Raw genomic sequence first — 27,998 nt, 5'->3', positions numbered from 1 at the left:
TAATGGCTGTAACCCTGACCTTCACCTTGATTTGTAAGTGAAGTTTAGACAGTAATAGCAATAGTTTGAAGTTAATAAAGCATGTCTGGTCGATTTAAACTTTATAAGCATAAGTTGTGAATCAGATGATACAGAAGCCAGTGTTGACCGATGTGCACCTTGAGACTTTTCATTTGAGTCTTTGACAACAGTTTCTCTCATTCATCCCATGTTTGTAACAAGGTCTTAATATGCAGAGACTACTGTTTGAAAAATTATTCTTGGCAAGGACAGCTTTAGTCCGCCATCCCACAGCAGCTGAGCCAAAACCTTCCTGTGGGTCTCCGGTCCGCTCAGCTGTGTCTCTGACTGTCCTCTCTGTCGTAACATGAAAGGACGATGGCAGCGGGGGCACAACGCGGCGCCACGGCCGCACTCGTTCACTTTGAATCGTTTGATATGCTGTTGGCCGCGACGGGCGGAGTGACATCAGCAGAACCAGTCACCGTGACAGCCCCATGGCAACGGTTGCTGTGACGGCCATACAAGAGGAGTCTTTGAGTCCCCGGCGGGAGGAAATGACCTCACCCAAACCAGACCCCTCCAGGAAGCTAACCTCAGGATCCGAGCTCATCACGACCAGGTGTCGCTGCGATCGCTTACGAGTCGCTTTGAGGAAAAGAAATAATTTGTCATTCAGGGAACGGTTCAGCATCAACTGAGGTTTAATGCTTATTTTAAAATTAGACACAGAGATGATTTGATTTGAGATTGTACATTTAAGTTTATGCATTTCCTTCAGAAAAGCTTCTTCACTCTGTATGAGTTAAAATATGTAAAACAAAGTCACCAATTCCTGTCTGATTAGAAAAAAGCTAGACCCACAAAAATTCCAATTTATTTATTTTTTTTAAGGTGGGAAAAAGGGATCAGATACACAGAATTGATGTTCAGTGAGCTATTTTCTGCTATATTAAATTCTCAGACAGAACTCAGTGAAAGCCTAAATGTTCAATTAATCTAACATTTGTTATTTTAGAAAAACAAGCATTTATCCTCTTTCATCTTGACTCAATCATGGAAAATGAAACCATGAAATGAACCTTTTGCAAAGCATTTCCATCCCTTCATGTCTTCACCCGTGACAATGACACTAATCCTACAACTCACCAGCTCAAATCTGTAACCTCTGATCGCCTCGTGAAAACTAAGTTGAGGTCTCGTGACCTTGGGCCGCGCTGCTGTCATGAATTTGTGAATGGGACTCTGTGTGTGAGTTTGTGCCTCCTCGACTTTACAGCTGGAATGCTGAAACTGTGTCCTTTAGGCTGTTGACAGCCGAGGATGCTGGGTAAACCCTGAAGTATCATACTCACATACAGAACTTCCCATCGCACTCAGATTTACTTTACAGATTCTCACCGCTCTGTGGACAGTATACATATTAGTGTGGTCAAACCAGTTAAGTGCTGATTGTGTTGTTATCACATGCTGAGCCAGAGTGTCTTTGTGTTACATTAGCTATGTATGCTGACTGGATTGAGTACGTTACACCAGTTACAGCTGATTTAGTCATTTACAGTGTTTGGACAACCCTTGTTTATCGCTCCACGAAGCAATTAACCATAATGTATACTTCTAATGGATGTGGTAGATACACAACAGACCACAGCTGTTTAAGTGTGTTAAAGTGGACGTATTGAGTTTCATAGTAATGTCGTTTTGTAAGCCCGTAAAACTTTTGTTCATTGTAGTTTTAGCAAGTTTCATCTGATTTAATTAAAAAAACTAAATATCCGGTTTTGTTTGGCTGAGATAGGCTCATCATCTTTGTTCAGCTTTATAGTGGAAAAAACAAAACAAAAGGAAAACACTGTTAGTAATTAGTAAATATTAATATTTTTTAATGGAATTGTCGGTAGGGTAATAAATATTTAGAATTTTTAAGAAACAGCTTCAGTTTTTATGTCAACACAGTTGAGTTATTGGCCCGAGTATGGAGCCGCAGGACAGGTGTGAACATCACATTTGTGATTTGGTGTGAACCAAAACACCTCGCCAATGACTAAAAAGGTGCTGTCAGATCCTTTTTACGCAACGATGTTTCGAGAAAAAAATACATTGTTTTTGCGTTTTTGTTTTAGAAAAATTCCGTGTTTACATGGCAGCATTTCGAAAACGATTCTTGTGGAAATTGGAGAAACTATGTAGCTTTCCTGTTGGGCCTCCAGTGGTTTTTGTTAGTTTATGTCATGAAACTGCAGACAACGTGACTGTGAGCACATGGGCATTTGTATGAAGTTGGATTTCTGTTACGGGTAACGGGAAACTAGAAAACTACTAAGTCATAGAAGAATACCTACGCAGTCAAACCACTCAGGAGTCCTCCATTTTAGTTATTGTCGAAAAAAGTTATTGTCAAAAAATACTTGTTTACTTTGTGGTGTGCATTCACTGTAGCGTCTCAGAAAAGTTGCGCTTTTCTCCGTTTGCACGTAGACGGGGTTAAAATATTTCCAGGAAGCTGTATTTTCCTCTGTGTCCACGGAGATGGAGTCATAGCGTTTTCAGAAAGTTCCACATCTGTTTTCCAAAAGTTTTGTTTTCAGTGGCTCAGAGAACCCAAAACGCAACAAAAGCTTTCTCCTTTCACTTGCATATATTGCTTTGTAAATAGGGATGATAGTGCAACTGGAACAGCTACCCCAGGGTGTTCTGCAAATGTTTAGATTTATGTTTATTCAGTACATTGTTTACTTTTTTAATCAAGATTGGGATCAAAAATAAGATAGAAGATCATCAAATCCCCTCAACATTGACTTTACAGCTACTTTAGCACTTACTGTTTTTCTTTCTTGCAGTTGTTTTTGTTGTTGACCACATCAGAAAGATAGTTTGCAAAGACACGTCCTGATTAAACTCCCAAAGGTGCCGGAAACAATTACCCCAAACCACACCATCGCCACACTGCTGCTTGTTTGTGCACACACTTTCCTCTTTGCCTGTGTGTGTTTTCCTCTTTCCCAGCAGGTATGTGTCTAAAGAAATCTCACACAAAGGAAAATAATGATCTGCCGTGTATGAGGAAGGAAAGGAGGATTTGATCAGAGGAAAAGACAGACAGAGAAACGAAGAGGCAAAGAGGCGGCCGATGGGCCCCCGACTGCCATTTCCTTAAATAGAGTTGTGGGCTTCTCCGGTCCAGTCCTGGCAGAGCGTAGGCCCACATTCCCAGCATAGCTGCGACTGCCACATTCAGAGCCTCCCCAACGCTGCAGCGCTATGCACACGTCTGCAGGTAGACAGCTATCCATTCGCTCTGCTCTCAGCCCCCCCGCCCCGTTTCCTCCAGAAGTCCAACTGCCAATTACTTCAGCAGCAGGGGAGAAGAAGGGATGTTGAGGAAAGACGTGAGAGGAAGTGGCAGAGGAGGGGGGTCGGAGGGAAGGATAGCCAGGGATTGTCCTTCATTCATAGAGCAGGCGTGCTCCTCTGCTGAGAAACATCCCCCAATGACAAATAAATATGGAACAATGAATGTTCTTAGCTGGCCTTGTGATTCATACAAAACATACATGAACTTTGGACACAAGAAACTTGACAACAGATAGATTATAGTGATTTCTTCTAATTTTTTTTCTCATGAAACCCCACATTAAAGTAAAGCTAAATCTGGCAGACACACCTACCCAGGAAAATACGAAAACAGGAGCCTTCAAAATAATCTACAGTGACTACTGTAACCTTGACCCTAACCCGGCGATCTCTGGTGCCCCCACTTCCTCTGCCACCAGCTTCTAAGGTTGGCAACCGTTACTTTGCCGTACTGATAGCAGTACTGTAGTGCTGTTCCTAACTTTTGCTGACCTGGTTTAATTTCTATTCAGAGTGGATGTGGAAAGACATGAGACACATTAAAGAGCACTTTACTCTGATGAGGCTCCTAAGGCAGGATGTCTGCATCCATGGTGTTCCTTTTCCTGTGGGAACACACACACACACACACACACACACACACACACACACACACACACACACACACACACACACACACACACACACACACACACACACACACACACACAGCTTGTCATCAGGCAGGTGCTTCCCACTTCACAAGTATAAGCCATTACACTCTCACACTTGTGTTGGCTGCTGTTAAAAACATCACCCAGTATAAATAAATAATCGCCACAGAGGAAAAGACTTACTTTACACCTACTGTACACCAACAGTATACACACAAACACACACACACACACAGATTTACACATAATGTGAACAGCAGATGAATGCTGTACTTTTTATACTGTTCTAAAATTTGACCAGGTTCCCCGGCTGTGACGACGCAGCACTGCTGTGAGAAGTTGTTCCTTTTCCTGTTCTATGTTCAGTTGTGGGTCACAGGAATCCGTGTTTGCTGAAGTGCCTTTTGAATCTGTCTGTGAGTTCATTCAGCAAGACGTACTCCTGTGAGCTGATCTCAGAGCAGCTCAAACAAACACTTGTTCTTTTCTACTTGAAGCGAATGTTAATGACCATTTCAAGGTCATCGGGCGCTATAACAGATATTGCAAACATCAAATGTGGAGTCGTATAAAATCTGTGATATTTTCCTGGTCTGGACCACGCAGAAGTAGCTGTATTAACCTGAATGTTTGTGTGAGTGTTGAGACTTGCCCTGCTTGTCAGCTGAATGTTTTTTTAATGTAAAACTTTAATCACGTATTCCATTTTGACATAGACTTGTTTTTAAATATTGTCTTAGTTTCTTCATGAGTGAGGAAGACTGTTGCAGGTAAACTGAGGAGGAGTGTTAGTTTACTTATACTACTGGAGCCAAGATGCTTATTTTTATCAGCCGTGTAACAGATCAGGAGCCAAAAGCAGCTCCTGGACATTTTTATGTTTTGTTGTGTTAGGTGGCAAAGTGACTGTGTAGACATCTGCAAATAGAACTTTGCATTAAAATGGAGTGAGTCCGTCTTTGTGCTGTTATTTATTGACTGCATTTTTTTTTTAGATATACTCATTATTTGGTTGATAAGGTGATAACTGCTTTGATGGTGCACAATTTGTGAAACATCAATGTAAATTTGAGTTCTCACCATGTAAAGCATCCACCAGTCCACTTGTAAATCCGTGCCTCTATCCACTTTGCCGAGTGAAAAACATGTTTGCATTGATCTGTGGTTTAAGAAAGCAACTTCCTGCAGATACTTGACATCTGTGAGTGCATACACTGCACAATCAAACTAAACAGATGTACTGGAGCCATGTTTCTTCCTAAAAACCCAGATCATGGAAGCATGTGCACGTTGGAGAGTGAGCCAGTGAGAGCTGTGTAAATCACCTGCTGACTGGTTTCCTGACAGTTTGACTGCCTGCTTCCTCTCACTGAGCTCCACCTGTGTGACACGAAGACTGACAGAGCGATTATTTAGATGGACAGGGATAGATTTTCCCCTCCCTGCTTGATCCTTCCTGAGCCGACCCTTTTTGGTCAACTTCAAAGCCTAAGCCTAAATATCTACAAAGACAAGAGACACTTTTAACATGAGCATCTATACATGGTGTGTCAGCTGCAGCTATATCCATACAAAACAGCCTTTCAGCGGTTGTGTGGTGAAGGAAAAGTGCAGCATCACTCATTCTAACAGCTGACATCCGAGGCTTTTTGTATTCACAATGTGTTTTGTAGCTTGTCATCATGACACACGGTCACTTTTTTTTTTGGCGTGTTGACTTTAAAACGAGACAAACAGGAAATTATGCGTTTTTCTGATCCCCATATTCCCCTCCTCCTCCTCCATTATTTCTTCCCCTGGATGTGAGACCTGTCGGCACAGGTGAACTCCCCAGCCGATTACAGAATGTCTTGTATCCACCCTCTCCCCTCTCTCCTCCCTGAACTGCACAGGCTCCCATGGTTTGTGTCGAGGCCTGTAGGAGCCTGCCTGCACTTCTTGTCAGGACATGGACTCACTTGCTTTGGGCTGAGTGATGCAGCACTTGATGTGAAATTATTTGATTGTATAGCTCTCCTACTATTCTGTCATGTACCAACATATACACACATGGTTTGATGACTGCTGGTCAAAAACGACAGGAAGTCATGGATTAGTTGGTGTTTTTGCTGCTGATCTGACATGGCTGAATCTGTTATATCATCATTCGCAGTGAAGCTCCACCAGTTACTGTGGATTACTCTTATGGTCTCTGGTTGTCTTGAAAACTATCAGGTTTAAAAAACTTACCATTTCTTCACGCTGCAGTGACTTGCTGTGGCTATCCAGGTCAAATAGACTCTTCACATTTAACTTTACAAGATTTTCACTTTGCTTCTGCTCTTGGTTCAAGTTGTCACTTTGACTTTTTCTGTTTTTCTTTTTTTTTTTTGTAATTTTTTTTTCATTCCTTTTTTCACGCAATATTTTGCCTTTTATTTGCATCATCTCAGTTTGTTCACTTTTTGAACAGCAATCTTTTCTTAAAGGTATAATGGACGATGTTTTAGCCAATGAATGGCGTGATGCGAGCGTCGACTATTGGTCCTCCGACATGTCAATCACGCTGAAGAAATGCTTGCGTCACGCCGTCAAGCGCGCTCGTAGGAGCAGCAGAGCAGGTACGATGGTCTGGGTCATGCGCGCTTTCAAAAAGCGAGTAACAGACGTTTGGCTTCGACTTTTTCGAGAAAATCGTCCATTATACCTTTAAGTAGTGCCTCAAAATGTGTCTGAAATGTGAACAAGCTGAGTGAATGAAAAAAAACAATTCCTTTATGTTAAAGTTTCATCAGATGTTGTAACTGTATTCTGAGCCTGACTGTTGCTGAAAGGTTCATTGAGGACAAGGTTTGATGATTGAAGACGGAGGAGGTTGAAGCTGATACCTGCGGGGCAGGGATTGCCTCGGTGCATGCCATGAAAGGAAACCTAGTTTTCTGCAGAGGTTGCAACCCAGATGCAAGTTGATATAAGACACGAAGATGGGTTTATTTCCACTTCACTGCATTTTGTTCAACATTTCTGGCATTGTATTTTGAAAGACCCACATAATATCACTTCAGTTGTTTAAATTAATTGCTCATAATTCTAATTTTAATGCAGCTTCTTTAAAAAAATTATTAATCTATCAGTAAGCAAAGAAAGAAGCAGACACTGAACCTTACGATCAGTGCTGATGTGGCTGAAAACTTGAAAATGTTCTTGTTTTTATTTACGTAAATACATATTTTCTGCTTGTTTCACAGCTTGAAGCAGCCAAAAAAAGACTAAGTTTATTTTTGTTAATTTTATGTTTACATTCCACTGCTCCCAGTATAATCGGATTGTAACATAGCTGTGTGTATGTGGTTGTAAAATGAAATTTCCTATCAAACGGAATGGGAAGGAATTAAATGCAGCTCAGATATTTAATGATGTTCCAGGTCAGGCTGGACACAGTAGGACGGAGATACTTGGCGCTATACAGAGATACAATAGAGAGTAGCGTTGAAACTGGAGCTGGGCCTGTGTGTGTGTGTATGTGTGTGTGTGTGTGTGTGTGTAGACGTGTGTGTGAGAGAGAGCAGATCCATCAGGAATCACTGCATTCTTCAGCAGCAGGCTCTGTGGTATGCCAGTACATTCCCCACTGCTGAGCTGGAGAATCCGCTCGGAAAGCAGGAGCGGGAACTTTTCCTTTACTACTCCCCCCACCCCTCACTCCACCCATCTATTACTCCACCGTCTCCTCAAGTAACCCCCATCAGGTCCTCTGCTTCTCAACTCTGTCTTCCAAGTTGCTTCTCTACAGTGACACACACTCCTCTGAATCTATTAGGCCATGTTCTTTGAACTTTTTATAAAATTAAGAAGTCTATTAACTACATTAAGACATTTTTTCTACTTTTTGTCGACTGTCTTTTCGCCCCAGCAGTTCCTCACATTCTGCTGTTTTGTCATATCAGCCTCCTTGGTGGGTCCTTCCTTTAAACCGAGCCCGCTGCTCTGTTTATTGTGGGTAAGCTCTCGCTTGCCTTTTGCCTGGTTTGCTCTCCTCTGATTGGCGAAGGGAGCACGCTGCGTTGGACGTGGTGTTGAATCAACAGCGGCTATAGCAGGTTGCCAGCAGTGGGACAAAGTGAGCCAGTCTCATGTTTGTTTTGCTAACAGGAAAAGTGCAGGACAGACGTTCAGAGACCGGACGCGCACACGTGAAAACACACGTTTAGAACAACTCCACACTCTCTGAAGCACGTTTTATGGGCTGTAATCCCTCACCCTCCTTCATCTCTTAACACAAATTGAGCTTAGAGAAATGCAATTCTAATGAAAGATTTCTTCCAATTATAAGTTTACTTTTAAATTATTTTTGCAAGACTTTTTTGGCCTATAAGTGATCCTGTTCTGGCTGACCTACGATACATTAATATGATTCACAAAATACACAGCTAATTTTTGTTTAAACATGATTTAACATCAGATCTTGTCAAATAAGAAGCAGAAAACCCCAAAATACTCTTCCAGATAAACTGATTCCATTAATTCAGAAAACAGCTTGAATGTAAAACACTTCGGTATAAATATTGGGGTTACCACAACAAAATCTCTCTTTGAAAGTACAACTGAAAATAAGTATTTTGATTTACAATATGTTATAAATTATATGGAACACAAAATACTGATTTCTATCAAAGCAACTTAACAGCACTTAAAGTGTTGGAAATGGATCTCAGTGAATTCATACATATTTGGTAAAGTGCATGAATTAAATGCTCTTCTGTCTTTTTAATCTTGACCTGGTCAAGAGTTTTAATTTCATCCCTGTGGTGGTTTAATCCTAATTTATAAATCTTTATTTGGATAACGCGTCATCACTGTCCCTCTCTGTGAGTTAGAATTTTCAGTTTGTTTGATAATTATGATATAAAAATATCCTTAATTTGATGTGATATGTTTTTTTTATCAGTTCTTTTCATGAGAAATAAAGTCCATTTATTTCTCTTCCCAAAGTGATGCGGGTGACGGCACTGTTGTGCAGTGTTGTGTCATTGTTTGTGTGTTTGGGCATTGATGTGTCCCTCTACTAACCACTAATATAGACTTATCTGTTGTGCTCGCTGCCTTTGTTGTGGCTTTGCGTGCTGTTGACCCGTCTATATTTAGAAGGAGAGGAATCATGTGTCTCCACAAGTGTGAGAGATGTGTTTGTGTTTGCACATAACCAATGTGTAACAAATGAGCTAAAACAATCACATTGTTTCCACCACGGTCTCTTGTGTCTTGTGATTAGAAAGGACACGTCGTGTCCTGCTCAGGGTCAGTCAAACCCACACAGCATCTGCTGGAGCTTCTGGACCCTTCTCATCCTGCAGGAGAGTCACGTTACTTGTAGAGTCCAGTTATTAACAGTGATTAAAAAGACCTTCACCCTTTATTAGCTGCATTTACACAGACACTGAATTCTTTGTTCCTGAGAGATCTGACTGTCTTGTTGACATGATTTGTAAGCTCCGGGCTCTATTAAACAGGTCGTCATTGCCAGCGTTACATCCAGTAGAGCTTGGCGATAAATCGAATCTAAAGTAAAATCATGATGTGAGTCAGCGATTTGACGGACTGTGATTGGAAAAATTGCTCAACCCACCCTCCACCTGCCAGTCCATGTAAATATAGGCACCGCTTTTGTGCATGATGTGTTCAGTAACATCTCATGTAGATTAGATTTAATCACTCTGCTTTATGTTTCATGAAGATGAAAATATTTCTAATCACAGGACAAATTGCAATATTTAAAAAAAAAAAAAAAAATGCAGTTATATATATTTTTTTCAAAATAACCCTGTCCTGCTCTTGTCCTTTCAATGCCTTTAAAAGCAGCGTTGCCTCCTACATCGACTAGTTTTGATTTGCCAAGAACATTCTTCGAAGTCACTGTGGTGAAGTGTTAAGTGATGCACACAAAGCAGTGAGAGACCATCTGATCTCAAAGTTACACACCGCCTCCGATCTGATTGTCATTAATCGATGGACAATGTTACTTGTTCTTTTTTCTTCCTCCAGAAAACCTAAAAGTTGAGGTAACCACTAGACAATAAACCCCTCAAACTTCTTTGTCGATCGAATTTTGCTGAACATTTTTTAGTTTAACGTCCACAGTTTCAGTCAACATGTAACTAACAACTGAATGTATAATTTTCGATGTTAAATTCAATTTTAGCTGCAGACAGCAACAGCATACACGCGAAGCAGAAATGCTTCGAAATGAGTCTCATCAGAATGCTCAAGTGGTTGGTTTACTTTTAGGTTGACTGTCCTGAAAATGTCAGCATGGGACCACTCTGCCTTTTTCCACACAGAGAGATGATTCTTTTTGACCCAGTCACGCTACTTTGGGGTTTTCTGAGGATGTGGCCATGCTCAGTATCGTGTTCATGCTGCAGTGTAATGTCTCGTTTTGTGAAGGGCTTTAATTTTCTCCTCCTGAAGGTCCCACATTCCCTTTTACTGAGTTGTGTGCTTGTCTGTCATAATTGTGTCAGAGCTTCTCGGAAAACCTTCAGAGGACGAGAGGGAACTTGTTGCTTTCAGATGAGTGTTGCACGCTGACTTCAACAGGATCGTATTGATTGATACTGCTGAGCAAGATGTTTTACTCTTTGGGAAAAAATGAGTCACATCCCTCACCGAACACAGTGCTTTGTCCTGTATGTGGATTCCGAACTCTCCGTTGGAAGATTTTACCTCTTCCCGTCATTTCACATGTTTCTGATGCTGTGGTTGATGTTTATTCCATCTAAAGCTGGACCTGAAATGAGTCCGTCCTGTGATCCAGGGTTTTACCAGTGACAAATTAACACAGTCCAACATGGCTGAAATGAATTGGTGCTTGTTTTTTTTTATTGTGCTGTGTTAACTTAATTCAACTTCATTCGTAGAGCAGCTTTTGTGTAAGTTGACTTTTTCACAGGAAGATTGATACAGTGATTAAACAAGGAAACACAAAAACTGCAATTGAAAAACAAGGAAAGAAACAATGAATTTAACTGGTCTGCAAAGGAAAAGGAAAAAAAAGGAAGATGCTAAAATTCATGGCTGGCTGTGTGAATAGGACTAAAGAAGTTTTGTCAACAGTGAGAAGCCTGCTAAAAAGTGTAAATATTAAACAAAATAAGGCAACTGTTAAAGCTGTAACTTGACAGATATGATGTAAGGATGGAAGACTGGATTTGACTAAAATATGCAGTGCAACTTATTGGAAGTGTGATGATGCAGGTTGATGCAATTTAAAAAAATGTATTTTGATATTTACTGTGGAGAAAGATCTAGCCTAAAAAATCGAATGTACTATTACAAATATTCCATGAATATTGTAAAATCTTATAGAACCTTTCAAGAAGTTGATGTAACTGCCATTCAATATGATTGCTAGAAATCTTATGTCTCTTAGAAATATGGAAATAATCAGTCTTTTAATGCAAAGTAACACTTAAATTGTGATGTAACCTAAATGCATGCAATGTTACCTCCAAATGTAAGGTACTTGTTGTAAACTGTAATATAATTGTTGAAGATAAGAAAGAAAAAATAAAAAAAATAGACATTATTAAAGTGAAAAGAACAGAAGTGGATTTTAAAAGCATAAGACAAACAGCTGCAGCACAAAATATTAAAAAAAGAAGAGACCCCTGAAAATGAAAAAAAAAATCAATTTCTGAATAAAAGTAACTTTGTAACTTTGGTGTGTTGTATTGCTAAAGGCCTGCTGACCGTGTGTGTCCGTGTCGTGTCTCGGGCTCCATGCGAGCGGATTGATGCGGGGCCGTCTGCAGAGAGAAGCCAGCCTGTGCTGAAAGCAGCACCCTGGTCTTGGCGCCGCAGAGGTTGCCAGAGGGCAGTGCCAGGACTGGATTGCACACAGAGTTCAGCAGCAGACATTGTTCCCATCAGAGAATGCTGTGTCAGCCCCCCAACAAGTGACTCTCTCTGTCTGAGGTTTCACTGTTTGTATATGTCTAACTTTCTTTTTCAGCGTCTCGTCTCAGTGATGCCGATGTGATTCATGAGCTCCCAGAATGCCCCAGTCTCTCAGGCTGACAGGAAGGAACAAAATCAGCTTGTTTTTGTTTATGACCTCTGAGAGGCTTTGTCTCGCTTTGACATTTACACACTCTTGTTTGTTGAACACATCACACTTCATGGGAAATTCACATCATTGGTTTTATGTCTATGTTGAAATAACTTGTCACGCCTAAAGCTAAAAAAATAGTTGAAGATTTGTCAGATTTTGGTACTTCCTGTCACCTGCTGCTTTCACTCCGTTCATGTGAGACATTCAGAATCAATGCCAATTTGGGGAAAATCTTTCAGTGTTTGACACACTCTTTGGTCTGTCTTTAAATATTTGTAGTTAGCAAAACACCTCAGTGTAGTTTATGACTTGTTTCACTCAATTAGTGAAGGTGTTAAGAAACATTCAGACTTCACCGCAGTCGTTCCCTGGATCCTGGAGTGCGGCCCTTAATTCCAGTGAAGTTTACAGTGAAACTCTGAGTCAGAGAGAGAGAGAAAAAAAAACAGGGAGGATAAAGAGGTGTTGGCATTGTGTAAAGTGGAAAAGCAAATCAGTGTTTCCACTGTTGTAAGCGTAGGTTCACAGCTCCGCCTCTCATTCCCTGCCTTTTTACTCACTCACATGAGGAAAACACTTTCCCTTTAAAGCTGAGGAACAGAGGAAGAAGCTGACATGCATGGGAAAACTCTCTTATCTTTCCCATTTCCATTTAATGTGACTAAGATTGTTTCTTAAGTTAATATTGGCAAAAATTTAGTTGGAAGATTGCTGTACTTTTGTGTTTTTTGTAAATTGTATCGGCATTAGTCATTAAGCATTGCCTTTATTGTGGTTCTACTCTTGTGCAGTGTTACAGCCGCACTCATCGTGGATGACTGGAAGTTTCTGTTTGGACCTTTCACATCTCCCCTCTCATGAGACTGAACTACAGGTGTAGAGACTATCATTAAGCCTGGCATATGAGAGCCTTTACTTTTGAGATGTTTCATTTGTTAAACTGAAATCATTCCCATTTGAAGGGAATTGATTTCAAATATGTACTCGATTCTTGAAAAATGTCCCCCTCCCCTTCTTTTCTGTAGCTTTTCCATCCCAGTTGACTTTTTACTTTGTGACCACCCACATCTAACGCTCCTCCTAAACATCTGTGCATTGTAGCAACATTCAGTCACACTGCCTTTCCAGCCTGCTGGCTTGAATCAACCCTGTTTATGTAACAGGTAGCCTAGTGTTTCCCCAGGCAGTTGAACTTTGACCTTTTGGGTGTGACTACTGTGACTCATCTTTGAATGGTGAGACATGGGGAATGTTTGCTGTGTGGGGAGCTGCTCCATTGATTCCCTCCTTGACCTTTTAACCCTGAACTAAACGCTCAGTGAGCCTGAGATAGCATCCTGACTGTGGTGCTGAGTTTTAAAGCATTCACAGTTTGTGAAAAAGTATGAAAGCAGGGAACATCTTTGAAAGTTACCCATTAGCTTCTCTGCTGGCTGTTCACCGGTCATTCCGAAGGTTGTTCAGGCATCTGTTGAAGATGCCCCCCGGTCTCGCCTCCCATTAGAAGTCTTCCAGACATGTCGTTCTGGGAGGAGGCCATGACGTCAGCCTGCACGACCTGCTGGAGATGCGATCTCCCGGTTGGACTGGGAGCGGCTCAGGGTCTCCTCTGAAGTGTTGCAGAAATGTGCAGGAGAGAAGGATGTCTGGGCGTCTGCCTTTGCTGCAGCTGTGATATAGCTTTTCCACTTGGTGTAATATCGTAACATCATTTATCCAACCAACGGTGGCCTTTTTTGTAGCTATGCAATCCTTTCTTTACATCCAAGTGTCGGTGTTGCGTTTTCAAAGCAGTGAGAATTTTAGAGCTGAGTGGGCATTTAGGAACTACAGTAGCTTCGACTCCTTCATGAATGTCCACAGTTACAGTTTCCAGCGGACTGTCCACGACGCGATGCGACCGCCCTTTGGTTTTGCAGTAGTTTTAGTACTCGTTAAGCCAATTGTTCACCTTCCACATGTTTGTGTGAGATATTTAGGTTCGAGTTGGTTATTTAAGCTGTGATGATCAGTGGGGCTGGTAACTGATCTCTGCGCAGTTTGCAATCGTTTCTCAGGCTGCCAAACACGCATCAGAAAAATGACAACACGTTGATGTCAAAAATAGATTCTGATGTTTAAAAGTTGGCATCACATCAACATTTCTCTGAGATTCGTCAGAGTATTCATCAGAGTTTCTGTGTTACATCTTAAACTTTCCAGTTCCACTTGGAAATAAGCGGGTCTTAATCATGGAACCATTCCTGTTCCCAGATGGACCAAAGCTTGCCTCATTCAGAGGAATGAGGGATTACATCACTGTTGGAGCAGAGCGGAGTAACTCCCCGGCTCCCTTTGCATACCTCCTTCCCTCATTCCCTCTTCATTTCCTCCCTCTAACACTGTCACACACCCATACCTCCATTTTCCCCTCCCTCCTCTTACCCGGGCTTTGTGTCACTTTGACTGCCGGCTTTTTGAGACCTTTGAAGTGACCCATCGATATGAGCCGACATGACTCTGAAAGTCTGGGCAAAGTATCAGTTTTCTGTCTGTTTACAGATATATATGTATAGGTCTGGGTGTCGGAGAATGACCAACAAGTATCGACCACAAGGCATCAGACTGTGACTAAAATGTCTCGCGTTGTCTCAACAAGAGCCCACGCACAAAAAGATAAACATTATTTTACAGACTAAAAAAATACAGAGCGATTTCTGTTCACATTTTGAAATGGGCAATGTGTTGGTGATTATATGATAGATACGACAGAGGAGGAAGTATGTTTTAATTTATTTACCTTATTATGATGCTACAAACAAAATTATATGTTGCAGTATTTTAAAAATAAATAGAAAATTAAAAGAAATCTGCAGGCACATATATTTTTGTATTTTTGTGCCATCAGAATTGTGGAATTTGCTCTTTTGTTTTCAGGCTCCAACATAAAAATCTCAATTAAGTGTAGAAATGTTGGTAGTGTTAAAGTCTATTCTCACATTTATTTATTTATTTTTTTGAGAAGATGATCATAACTATGTTTATAAGGTCTTTTTCCTTCTATTTTCTGTCAATCTCATTGATTTTTGTTTTATGTAGCAGCGTTGTCTTGTGCACCGACCATTTGTGCTTTCCCACCATCCTGCCATTTTTCTAAAAGCACCATGTGAAAGTATCGCTGTCCGCCTCTGTAACAGACAGATACAAACAAAAATCTCAGTGTAACGCAAACCTAAAGATAATCTAATAGTGTTACTACTACTTTTTAATCGTATCTGTGTTTAATCAGACAACTTATGTTCCATGTAACCGCTGCTTGTGAGACAACGTTAATCTCATCAACAAGCTGAACTGGAAAACACTGATACATTGATATAATTTCAATTTCAATTTGAAAATCCATGCAGTAATTAACTCTCCTTTACCTCGTGTGATTCGGTCATTTTTTTACTTATATCAAGTCATTTCATTTCGCCCCATAAATGACCTAGTCTTGAAATATATTTCCCCCAATATTTGTCAGTTTTCCACGAGATGAAATGAATGTGATCTTTGCTTGGAAGGCTTGAGGGCTCGTGGTCTTCCATCTGTCCCGTCAGAGCTGCAGCTGTCCCCTCCACGGGGCCGAGAGCTGTACATCACCACCGAGTAGACTGTGACATTGGGTTATCTTTGGACAGGACGGCCAGCAGATGTATTTTCTGGTTTCACCTCCTATGTCAGGTGTAGAGGGTAAGATCTGCAATCATTAAGAACGACCGCTGTGGTCAAATCCATGCGGAGACGTCTCGTAAGTAGGAAGTGAAGTCATCCCTGATGTGTCCTGTCTCTATTTGCGTGGCTTTCCAAAGCGGTCACCCTGACCTGGAGGTATCTATAGCCTCGTTCCAAGATGATTGGAATGGACCACTAATGGCTGATGACTCGGACAACAATAGAGATCCATGACCCTCAGGTTAGCTACAGAGCTGTGCAGCTTCTATCATCTGCAGTCCAGGAGCAGAATAGAAGGATGACGGTAGTGCACCTGACATCATCCTGTTGTTTTCTATTTTTAACAGCACATCTTCACTAATTTGTATCTCCATCTATCAATTACAGTCTCCTCTGCTGACACTGAGGATATCATGCAGCCGGACTGCTTTCTTTGGCTCTGCAGGCCTGATTGAGTCAGAACCCGTCTGTAGTTCCCTATCTCTGCTTGCTCTTGCGATCCGATTGTGGTTTTGATTTGTGCGCATCTTGCACATGATTGAGAAAGAACAGTATCATGAGTGAAATCATATGCAAACAGCAGTATTCAAATAAGGGTCTTGCACTCATGACACCCTGTTTATATCTGCTAGAAACCATGTTGTGTCTGTGCTTGCTTAATTTGCCATCGGGTAATCAAGCACGAAGCCCCAACAAGCGCAAAATGAAAATGTGAAGCCGAGAATTTGGACATGTTAGTGGATGACATTATCAAACACATTGGAGCTTTTTAGCAAATAATCTGTGGTGTGATTGGTCAAAAAGTCAGAGCGAGGGAGGAAAAAAGTAAGAAGAGGAAGAACAAAGAAGTACACAAATAAAGAAAATATTTCATCATACAGTCTGTATATAGTCACGAGGAGTGCGCCAGAAACACGCCAACATCTCTGCTAAGGGTCAAGTTCATTTGCATTTTCTGTCAGTGTCATCCACAATCAGCAAGAGATCAGAGGGATCTATGTTTTAATGCTGATAGTTATACAGCCTAACACTCATATCACGCTATAAAAATTTGTCGAAAGCGTATTTTGAAATGTTTGTAATACTAACTATGGTCAATTTTCTTCTTATATTTCTTCACAGGTATAATTAGCCAGTGGCAAAGTGAACCTAAGGAGCGTGTGATCTCCCTGGTCCTCACCCATCTCCCCTTGCTCAAACCGGGCAATGCTGAAGCCAAAGGCGAGTACATGCGCCTGCTTCCACGTATCCTGGCCCACACCATCGAGCATGGCCACCACCTGGAGGAGTCGCGCCAGCTGCTGTCCTACGCCCTCATCCACCCCGCCACCTCCCTGGAAGACCGCGCCGCCCTGGCTCTCTGGCTCAACCACCTGGAGGAGAGGGCTGCCGCACGGGGAGACTCCCTGGAGAGGCCTCCCCCGGCGGGACCGCACCACCACCATCACCACCACCAGTCCACGCCTCCGTCCACCCTCACCTCCTCCGGATCCTCCTCCTCCACTAACACCTCTTCCTCGGGCAATCTCTACTCGCTGCACCACCACCAGCGCTACGGCTCTGACGACCGCCTCAATGGATGGCAGAGGGACTCAGGGATAAGCGGGGGCTGGCATCAGCAGCAGGGCTGTGAGAACGGACACCTCCTTCTCTACCCATCATCCTCTGTGCCTGCGACCATCAACACAGTTGGAACTGGCGGGGGCAGTAATGCAAGTAAGTGATGTCCTGCTTATCATGTTTATCTTAAATTGTGGTTGGCTTGTTGTGGTTAAACATGCAACCTGAAGATGCAATCGGTTGGCCGTTTTCAGTTTCAATGTGCTTCACATCATCACATTTACCCACACTCGGTGTTCAGTGGCTTGCTCAAGGAAATTTCAAAATATGGTGAAACACTTTTTGATCTTCATTCGTGCAATTGGAAATCAAGTCGCTGTCATTAGCCACAGCAGCCCACAAATATCAATTTCACAATTTACCACAATCATTCACACATTCACACACCAGTGATGACAGTTGCTTTGCATGCCATTGGGATTCAGTGTTTTGCCCAGAGACGCTTGCATATTTTTAATGGTTAGGTGGAAGATTGAACCTTCTCCTCTCTTCTCCTCTGTTGTTCCCAAATGGTGGAACGAACTACCTAACTCGGTGCGTTCCGCCAAGTCTCTTTCTACTTTCAAGAGACAATTGAAGACTCAATTGTTCAGAGAACACCTAGGGTCTTAATCCGACCCCATGTTTGGGGAAGAATAGATCAGGTGTTCTAAAACCCAGCACTTATGTACCACTGACTAAGTTGACACACACACACAAAAAAAAAAAAAAAAAAAAAAAAAGGGGGGGGGTAGTGGCTCCTCTTCTGCAACTTGATGGCAACTCCCTTGACCAATCGCACTTGAAGCAATTGAAGCATTTACTAATGGTTTCTTTCTTTCTTATGTCTATATTCTTGCTTGTGTTGTACGTCGCTTTGGACAAAAGCGTCTGCTAAATGAAATTGTAGAAATTGTAGAACCGAAAATGTTGGGATTAGAAGATGGTCTGCTTTACTAACTGAAGTACAGTCACGTCAATGGCCTTTAATTAATGACATATAACCAAAAAGTCTCAGAAGAAGTTGTTGATTAGTACTGGCATCTCTCATCAGTCAGTTTACTAAATCAAAACAACGCAATATTAATTATGAAAAGTGTCATTGGGCTTAGTTTACTATTTGACTCATTAGGGCCTCCAGCAATTTATAAGCACTCCTGTTTATAGTTAGATGTGACACGAGCACACACTACTATTGTTTCAGGCCCGTGACTCGCATGGTGATCTTCGAGAAGACGTGTTGAAAAAGCAAAGTCATGTTGCATCAGCGCTCTAAAGAGAGAAGAGGCACATGAATATCGCAGATGGTCATAACAGTCAGTGTTACAAACAAATATTGGCAGGGAATGCAAAGAAAACCAACATAATCAAATTAGTTAGGTTTGTTGATTGTGTCCCTGCTTTTGCCCAGTTTTGATGTTTTAGTTTATGTTCTGTATTTCAACTTGGCCCAGTTCTTGAACTTGTAAAGCTGAGGTGGCCTTAACCACTACCTCATCTGAGGACATCTTAGTCACTGTGCAGCCACCTAGTCTGGACTGTCCTAATGATAGCCGTCTGTTTTTGACCACCTGATTGCGCAATTTCCTACTAGGGTCTCTAAGCTTTAACTCATGGGGTAATCACCTCGAACAAGGCAGCTTTAGCTGTCAAAAGGAAGGATTTGGCTTTGCAAAAACCCATGTGACACACAACCGGCTGCATGACAAAGGGTTTTACCGATTGTAGTGGAAATTGTGAGTTTATTTTGGGGAAATTAGCCTTGATTAAATCTTCATAGTGTACACTGAACAGAAAGAAACATCTGTGTAGCATTTTTGTGGCACAGTAGAGGCAATGTATATCTCTAAAATTCTTTGATGCCATAATTTTGAACATGGCCCAAAAACAAAAATGACAAATAGAGTCAAAAGAGTAAAAACATGTCAATCAGTCCAACTGTGTTCAGAGTGAACCGCACAGCAGCTACAGAGGTTGTGATTGAGGTGGAAGACAACACACGGAGAGGGCAGGGCTGTTGAAATTGAACATAACTATGGTCAGAGCAGGATATTTCCAGACAAGAATGCAAGGGCTCTGTGTTTTTTTCTGGGAGATGAAAGAAACAGCTGAAGGTTTATAAATACAGGCACATTTAAAGCCCCGCTCGCTGCTCCAAGAAAGATCCTCTTGTATTTTTGACTGCTAGCGGCTTCGATCCCACACAAAAGACGAGAGGATTTCACAACCGATAAACTAGAGTTACCCCGGCCACCCGGCTCAGGATCAGTGGAGACGGTGGAAGAAATCAAAAGAGCTGCTGATTACTCCGCAGAGCTGGAACTTCATGTAGAGTATTTCTACATATCGACATTCAAATATGTTCACAGAGCAGCGCACACAATGACTTCCCTCTGGAATTATTCCACATTTACATTACTCATGTCACTGGGAGCCAGTCACCAAGTCTCCACTGTGTCCGTCCGGTCAGGAGGATGACCACGGGGGTATAATTGTCCAAACACATCAACCTGCGTGCTACTGATAGAACATCCCGGTGACCCCCCACCCAAACTCTCAGTCTTGGTCCAAGCCACAGAAGCACATACCATCCATCCTTTCCCTTGTAAGGCAGCCTTTGTGGGAGACTGTATTTAGGGAAAATGGCTAATATTTAGGGACTGGAACTTGAAATGTTAGCTGGGCACCTATTTTAAACGGGGCCCATGAAGTCCTATACATAGCGCCAACAGTAAGAGGACCGCATATAGGAGGAGGAGGAGAGAGGGAGAGGGACCGGAGTATTGGTGGCAGCTCACCCCGTCAGAGGGGCGACACAAAAGCTCTTTGGCTCTCCACCTTTTTATTCTATTTACCCCTTTCAGCACTCTCAGGAATAATCTGTGTTGTCAGAGGCCGTTTGAATAATGAGAAATAGCTGCTTTACACTGACTCCTTCATCATAAAGTCTACCTGAGCAGCAGATGGAGAAAGAAGGACACAAGACATAAATTGATTACATTTAATTGTGAGAAAAAGTGAGAAATGAATTCTTGTATTTTTGTGTTGAGGGTGTTTTCATCTTAAATCTCAAAATTCACCTAACATGAAAGTGAATGAGAACACCAGGGCTGTTTTTTTCTACTAGTAATCAAGTTGTAATATTATGATTGCAGCATATCTGAAAGTTAAATTTTGAAACATGAATGAAAAGTCCATCCAAACACCTTCTACACCATTTAGTCAAATTCAAGGTTGCAGGGTTCATGGGCAAACACAGGATTCACAGACAGACGACAGCAAACCCTCACATCTACAGGCATTTTTAAAGTTGCCAATTAGCCAATTGGACAGTGAAAACCCTCGCCAGCACGTGGAAAACAACGCCACACAGCAGGCCCACAACTCACTGCATTCATCACTCGACTCTGAGGCTTCATCTTCTCCGTCCGAATCACCCTGTGTTCAGCACGTCCACTGTCCCTCCTCAGCACATGTCCAAACCATCTCACCCTGCTCAATGCTGGTTGTGTAGCAATATGATACAACTTACAGCTGTGTCATCATGGGTGTCTTAATTGCAATATTAAGACACCTTTTCTCTTTCACACAATAGAAATTCAAATTTCTCACTTTCAGTAATTATCAGGATCACTCTGAGATTTTCACATCTGGAAACGTACTCAGCCCATAGTGGAATTTATGAAGACTTCATATAGTGGATAAATTCACACGTTCAGAGTCTGAACTCTAATAAAATGCCCGAGGATAAAGGTAGTGCAGCCTGTAGTAAGCACTGGGATTTCCTGCATCCTTCAAGGGAACATAAACCTCAGAGTCATGCTCATTTCCTGTTTGGCCCCTACAGGTAGCACACATATAGTAAAATCCTTTCAGTATCCCTTCCATATTACTTTTACCGGTTATCCTCAAGGTGTCCAAATCTTGGCAAATCAATGAAACATTGTCTGTCCTGGTGAAAGTTTCTCTCTGATATTTCCAGTCCTGACCAGTGGAAGTGGCAGCCAGCAGCACAGTCCCCTCAAGCGCTCTGTGTCCCTCACGCCTCCCATGAGCGGCCCCAGCAACCAACCTCTGGGACATGTGTGGCTGTCCCAGGAGGACCTGCGGACCGCCAGGGGCCCGGCCCCAGACCACGCCCCCCTGTCACCCCAGAGCAGCATCGCCTCGTCGGGCAGCGGAGGCAGCGAACATCTGGAGGACGCTGCTTTAGGAGGAGGCTCCAGTCTGCATCGCAGCTCCTTCCATGAGGAGGGCAGCGGCATGAGGGGTGAGTGAAGAGGAAATGTGGCACACGCAGTTTTTGTGAAGGAAGAGCATGTTTTGGTGACTCCATTAAGAGTCTGCAAGTGACTTTGCATCTGCAGCATTGCATGGTGGACTGGCTTGGATTTATTGGCTCTGAACAAATGCAGGTTTCACTTCACGAGACATAAAATACTTCCTTTGAGTTATTTTACTACAGAAGTGGGAAATAAAGCATTTACTTCACTTGTATGTATTTTCCTTAATTTTTTTCTCTATCTTTTTAGATTTATTCCTCTCATTTTAACAAACACACAATGTGTACTGTGTCTACTCTGTCCGCTCTTAACTTGTTTTAACCTCTTTGACGACGATTCAGTCGCAGCGAAAGTATCAAAGTAACTGACTGTGCTAGAGTTGCAAAACAATGACAAATTCAGGATAGATTACTTAATATTTAAATGAAATTGAAAGATGTTTAAGATTTTTTTAAATAAAGTCCTGCGGATTACTCAAAAGATGTTTCTATATTTCTAGTTTCTTACTGAAAACTATAATACGAGTTTGATCCTGATCAGTGTGATGTGTGTGCCTGTGTGCTCATGAGCATACATGTTTGAGCCACAACCAGAAAAAAGGGTGAGGATACCTTTAAAAAGTATTGTCTTTAAATAAAATGTAAAACAATTTTCTTCTTTTTTTTTTTTTTGTTTGAGCATGTTCCATGATGTTTGCTTTTGAAGGAGTTGAGCCCACACTTTGACTTTAACACATTATCTGGAGTTTTTACTCAAATCAAGAATATGAGTTTGTCTATAGCTCCTCCATCACGCGTGCAGCTTTACAACTAAACAAGAGAATGAGGAAAAAAAAATTTTGTGTGAAAATAGAAGCACTTTCAACTACTGATTTCTATTTATTCTGCTCTTATTTGTCACAAACCTACAAGGTGTTGACAGCCTCACTTTGTGAGTTTGGGGGCTTGATGAATGGAATCGATGGGATTATTGATAGCTTTGAAAAGATTTGTTAAATCCAATATTTTTGTTCACTGAGAAACCTTTTAAACTGTAAATGGAAACTTGAATGGTTGTCTGTTATCCAAACACATGGGATAACAGGCAGGATCCTCTCAACATATGGATCGGTCAACTAATTGTTTGTGGTAGATAAATCGACCAGTGGAGGTAAACCAGTATCACATTTTACTATGAAACTTATTAACATCATATTTTTGAGCAGTGGTTTAGTGTCAATTCATGCCATTAAGATATTTCACAATAAAATGTGATTACATAATATACTGAGGGAAAATAATTCTCAATATAAAGTAAAACATTTCATATCCCATCAGACTTTTTATATTTTATTGTAAAATTGTTTGACCACTTGACCACTGTTAAGTTTTGACTCTGAGGGTTCAAACCCCTGTTGTCGTAGGAAACATATTTGGAGTGAAACAACAGGTGAGTCTATGGCGCAAGTCTCGGTGTCTCCCTGTAAAAGGAAGCAGCCGAATAGAAACTTGTAGTGTATTACCCCATTAAAACTTGATACTAATCCACAAAACTACCATTGCAGTGTATGGGCTCCAAGTGGTCATATTTATGGACTCTGATGGTAATTAAATGAGTAAGTTGATATAGCTGTGGCAGTAAATGTGTCTTTACAGCATATAATTACACCTTCCACTGAAAGTCATTAGCCAAGCAACACTATGCAAAGATTCTGTTTCAACAAGGACATTAATTGTCCAATGAAACAGTTTTTAATACCGTGTGGTGTTTAATAGGGGTCTGTGAAGATGAAGGTGGAACAGTTCATTTGTTTTACCGTTCCTCGGTGTAGGGCTCTCGGTCAGATTTCCTTGTTTGTGAGGAAACTTGAAATCCTGCCTGTTGTGTGTGTTTGCGTCATGTCACGGCGTTGAGCTTGAGGCTTTGGAAAGTTGTTGATCCGGTCCAAGTAGTTTCTCGGAGGAAGCGGAGGCCTGAACTGCTGACCCGAGTGACCTTGTGCTGAAGCTGCTGCTGCAAATTATGCTGTCATTTGTGTTTCATTATAAAGAAAAATATTGAAATCATTTTCTCGGACAATGCTCGGACTTATTAATTAATGTTTGGACTCTCAAAAAAAATATTTTGGTTGAAAAAATGCTTCAGCTTGCAGCATTAGTGTAAATGTATGTCTTTTATTTCCCAGATGTTCCTGCTTGGCTGAAGAGTCTCCGCCTCCACAAGTACGCCGCTCTCTTCTCGACGATGACCTACGACGAGATGATGTCGCTAACTGAAGATCAACTAGAAGCACAGGTACACACACACACGCGCACACACACACACAAAATACGGCTGTAAAAAAGTGGTACGTGACAAATTTAGCCATCTCTGTCTTGTGTCTTTGTGTGAAAGTCATTAAAGAGTCTATTCTGAAACGGAGGAAGCGGCTAAATTTACCGCCGCTCCGGCTCAGCGGGAAGCTGTCCACTTCCTCCAGGTGCTGCTGACTGTCTGAGGCTCATATGAAGCACAGCCACCCTGAGACAAGCCAAACAAAAGATGGAGAGGTTGTCTGGTGTATTCTGTGTTTATTGTAGTGTCACTTTTTGCTACCAGTTCTGGACTCAGCACGTCAGAGGTGGGACAACTGAGATTATTTTCTCCATTTTTCTTTATCAGAATGTGAGTCATTAGTCTACTAAGAATAGTACAAAAAGAGAGAAACCTGCACTGGCTAGACTGTTGAAAGGATCATTCTGACTGGCATCCATCCCACAGCAGCGTGTGAGAAGCATGATGTATTTGGTTCTTCCACACACTGCTGATATTCCTTTCAGTGAAGTTGCCAAAGTGTCTTGTTCAATAGGAGAATAGGCTGTCTGGCAGTGGCAGAGAAGATTCAGTTCTTTCTAAATGTGTGCACCACACAGGCAACTCAGCTGCACATCCCACAGATGCACATCCCTTACAAGTGTTGCATTGTTCAGTTAAAAGAGGAAAACAAATCTGTGGTTAGCAGGACTCTCACCTCTTAACCTCATTGTCCCTTCTTCAGATGAGGCGTGGAGTTTGCATGTTTTTTTTGGGGGGGGGGGGTTTTGTGTTTTTCTGGGTACTCCAGTTTACTCTACAGTAAAATGTTTTTAACGATATTTGGTCACAGTGATTTGCCCTGAGGTGTTAATTTTAGTGTATGCCTTTCTGTCTTTTTTTTCCCCCATAACATCCACTTGCTTTTTGCATTGTTCGGTTAGTCTGTCAGACAAACTCTACTTTACTATCACACTCTGTAAGTTTGCAGCTTATGCTGGGAAAAAAAAGTCACTCTTCAGAATCATGATTTTACTGACAAGTTAAGCAACGTTTAACTCTGACTTGTTTCCTCCAACAGAAAGTCACTAAAGGAGCGAGACACAAGATCGTTATCAGCATTCAGAAGCTCAAAGAGAGGCAGAACCTGCTGCGCAGTTTGGAAAAGGTCAGAATGACTGTTTACTTTCCTCTTCCTCACACTCTGAAGACACATGCTCTGAGGGCTTGTTTGTTGTTCTGTTTTTTTTTTTTTTTTTTTATGATATTGGTGATTGAACTTGTCACCTCAGTGGACAGTGTGTGGCTCCACCTTCTCTCGCTTCCCACATTCGCGCGTGTGTGTGTGTGTGTGTGCGCGCGTGTGTGTGTGAGGCAGTGGTCACTCTCAGTCGGTGTTATGTATCCGAGATGGCAGCTAAGGGAACACCTAATCCAGGAAGGAGATTTTTGGGCTCCGAATTTAAACTCATCCCACCGCCGCCACCCTCCGTTCACCCCCCTCGTCCATTCAGCCATCGAAGCAAGACAATGACGCTCAAGGGCACACCGCAGGAGGGACATCTTGGGCCAGCTAAATTCAGGCTTAACCTTTTCACCATGCTTCAGTTTAAAATGTGTTAGCGCTGCATTTGTAGGCCTGGCGAAACAAGACACCTGTTGCTTGGTATTTTGGGTTTACACAGACTCATGTGCAGCGTCGCTCTGAAGGCTGATGTGATGCATGTGGACACAAGCACACTCCCCGTGGGTCGTTGAAAACATCTTAAAACACCTTAAAGGATTTTTAAACATCCCTGTAATTGTAAAGAGGAAACATTAGATCTTTTTTTCTCCATAATCCTTGTTTTTTTTTTTTTTTTTGTTATTTCCCAAATACTGCTCTATTCATAACTTTCTGTCTTTGTGTTCCTAACTTATTTAGCTGAAGTATGCATTCTTTATCGCTCTTAGTGACATTCTAAAGTCTTAACCTCTGTCGAAACATCTCCTGCCACCAGGACGTGTTGGGAGGGAGCAATCTCCGCACACCTCTGCAGGAGCTCCACCAGATGATCATGACTCCCATCAAGGCTTTCAGAGGGGGTGAGGAGACCTCACTGCAGCGCCCCCTGCTGAGCCCCGAAGGCAAGAGTGCTGCACCTGGCTCCCACCTGACCGGCGGCGGCGGCGGCGGTGGAGGAGAGGCTGAGTCCAGCACGAGCGTGATCGCCGAGGGGGATCTGCCCGGTCAGTTCACCCGTGTCATGGGCAAAGGTGAGCTGCACGCACCGACATACAGATGAGCATGTTTTTAAAAGTAAATAGAGGCTTTATTCCATTTTTTTTTTCATTCAGTTTGTACCCAGTTACTAGTATCGAGGTCGGACGAGGACAACATCAGCTCCTACCTACAGCTAATCGACAAGTGCCTTATCCATGAGGTAACCACTCCTTCCAACGCGTTTCTAGTGTGTTATTAGTATCAGTCCCAGCATGTCTGCCAATACGTTGCCTTTCATCAAAATCATCAACATTTTTAGTATTAATGCATCTTCTTGTTCAGTGCATGCATCAATCCTGACCTGAGTCCTAGTAAACGCCCATCTGTCTGGCAGTATATGCAATTGTTTTTCTCTTTTATTGATGTTCTTTAAATGCATTGTGATGAGCCTGAAGGACACTCTTGTTCAGCAGACGGGTGTATTCAATAAGACAACACTTTCACTTTGTTTCATTTATATAGGTGAGCTTGGTCTCAGTCTGTTCGTCTCTTCCTGTCTGTCAGAAATCAATCACATGAATAAATTATAACTGCTGTAACATTAAATTACCTGCTCAAGTAGATAGATCGCAGGGATTGGTATCAATAAAATACAACTCCTATTACATGCATTTAATATTTATACATGTTTTAAACAATCATTTGAATGAAATAATATCTGTAAGTTTTTTTATGTATCTAAGGAACATTATATAGATAAATGTCTGAAAGATGGACCAGTCCGCTCATTTGTTGGAACGAATAAGAAATCACTTAGCTGTTATTTATGGCTTTATTTTTATTTTATTTATTTTAAGACAAAAAAAAAAAAAAAGAAAAAGTTTTAGACCCGACTCTGATAATGATCCTCGGGGTATAAATCTCAACTTCACATATGTCTGTCTGTCTGTCTGTCTGTCTGTCTGTCTGTATGTATGTATGTATGTATGTATGTATGTATGTATGTATGTATGTATGTATGTATAAGCCGCGGCAACTTTGTGAAATTAATATCACGTGCATCTTAACAACCTGAAAAATCACAGGAATCACGGTATCACGGTAATCCCAGCTTTAATCCTCACTCATGTGATAAAGTATGACCGAAGATACTGAAATACTGAAACTCTGTGTAATGAGCTCTGGTGTAGATGCACCACTTCATGTGACTTGTGAATCTGATAGAAAGAAGTCATTGCTCCTGAAGAATATTGCTGTTCTGCAGAGAATGGAAGCCGCTCGTTCTGTCTCAGCGTGGTGTTGTAAAATGATAGATCTGTTTTGATGAAGTGACAGTTCTGATGTGATGGACCACACCTGAGAATCTCCTCAGCAGTCACGCCTCATTTCACAGTTGATCCACTCTAACTCTTCACCCCACCCCTCCCTCTTCCCGTCAGTCCTTCACAGAGACGCAGAAGAAGAGGCTGTTGTCATGGAAACAACAGGTCCAGAGGCTGTTCCGGTCCATTCCGAGGAAAACCCTCCTTGATATAGCAGGATACCGACCGCAGAGGAGGTGCGCACACCAATACACGGCACTCTGCAGCTGCGGAGAATCCAAGTCAGTCTACCCTTTATAAAACACTCTGAAAATTTCAGCTTGTGAAAAAAACTTCTTCTCTGTCTTTTGGATACTTCCTTTAGAAAACTGTGGGGAAAAAAAGTAATTTACCTCTAAATGTCTGTCATATTTAATTGCAGTGTCAGAGCAGTGTGGGTCAGTCTGTGAGCTCAGCTGAAGTTGCATCACTTATTTTATGGAATATGGTCTTTAACCTGAATTAATGAATTTATAATGAGAACAAGATGTA

At 41.8% G+C, this 27,998-nt stretch overlaps 1 protein-coding gene across 2 annotated transcripts in view; it reads left to right on the top strand.

Moving 5' to 3' along the window:
* Positions 1-27,998, top strand: part of samd4a (sterile alpha motif domain containing 4A) — a 62,554-nt gene that overhangs the window by 11,122 nt on the left and 23,434 nt on the right. Inside the window, exons 3-9 of one of the 2 annotated variants that reach the window (XM_030091809.1) lie at positions 16,912-17,505; positions 21,371-21,658; positions 23,836-23,945; positions 25,024-25,110; positions 25,943-26,198; positions 26,280-26,365; positions 27,585-27,703. In XM_030091809.1, coding sequence (XP_029947669.1) covers positions 16,912-17,505; positions 21,371-21,658; positions 23,836-23,945; positions 25,024-25,110; positions 25,943-26,198; positions 26,280-26,365; positions 27,585-27,703 — 1,540 coding nt within the window. Of the gene's footprint in view, positions 1-16,911; positions 17,506-21,370; positions 21,659-23,835; positions 23,946-25,023; positions 25,111-25,942; positions 26,199-26,279; positions 26,366-27,584; positions 27,749-27,998 lie in introns of both variants that reach the window. The other variant, XM_030091800.1, reaches the window with a different exon arrangement.

Source organism: Salarias fasciatus, chromosome 1, assembly GCF_902148845.1.
Source record: "Salarias fasciatus chromosome 1, fSalaFa1.1, whole genome shotgun sequence".
Taxonomy (NCBI): Eukaryota; Metazoa; Chordata; class Actinopteri; order Blenniiformes; family Blenniidae; genus Salarias; species Salarias fasciatus.
Note: the sequence above shows the minus strand (reverse complement) of the source record. Positions and strands in the feature narration are given on the sequence as shown.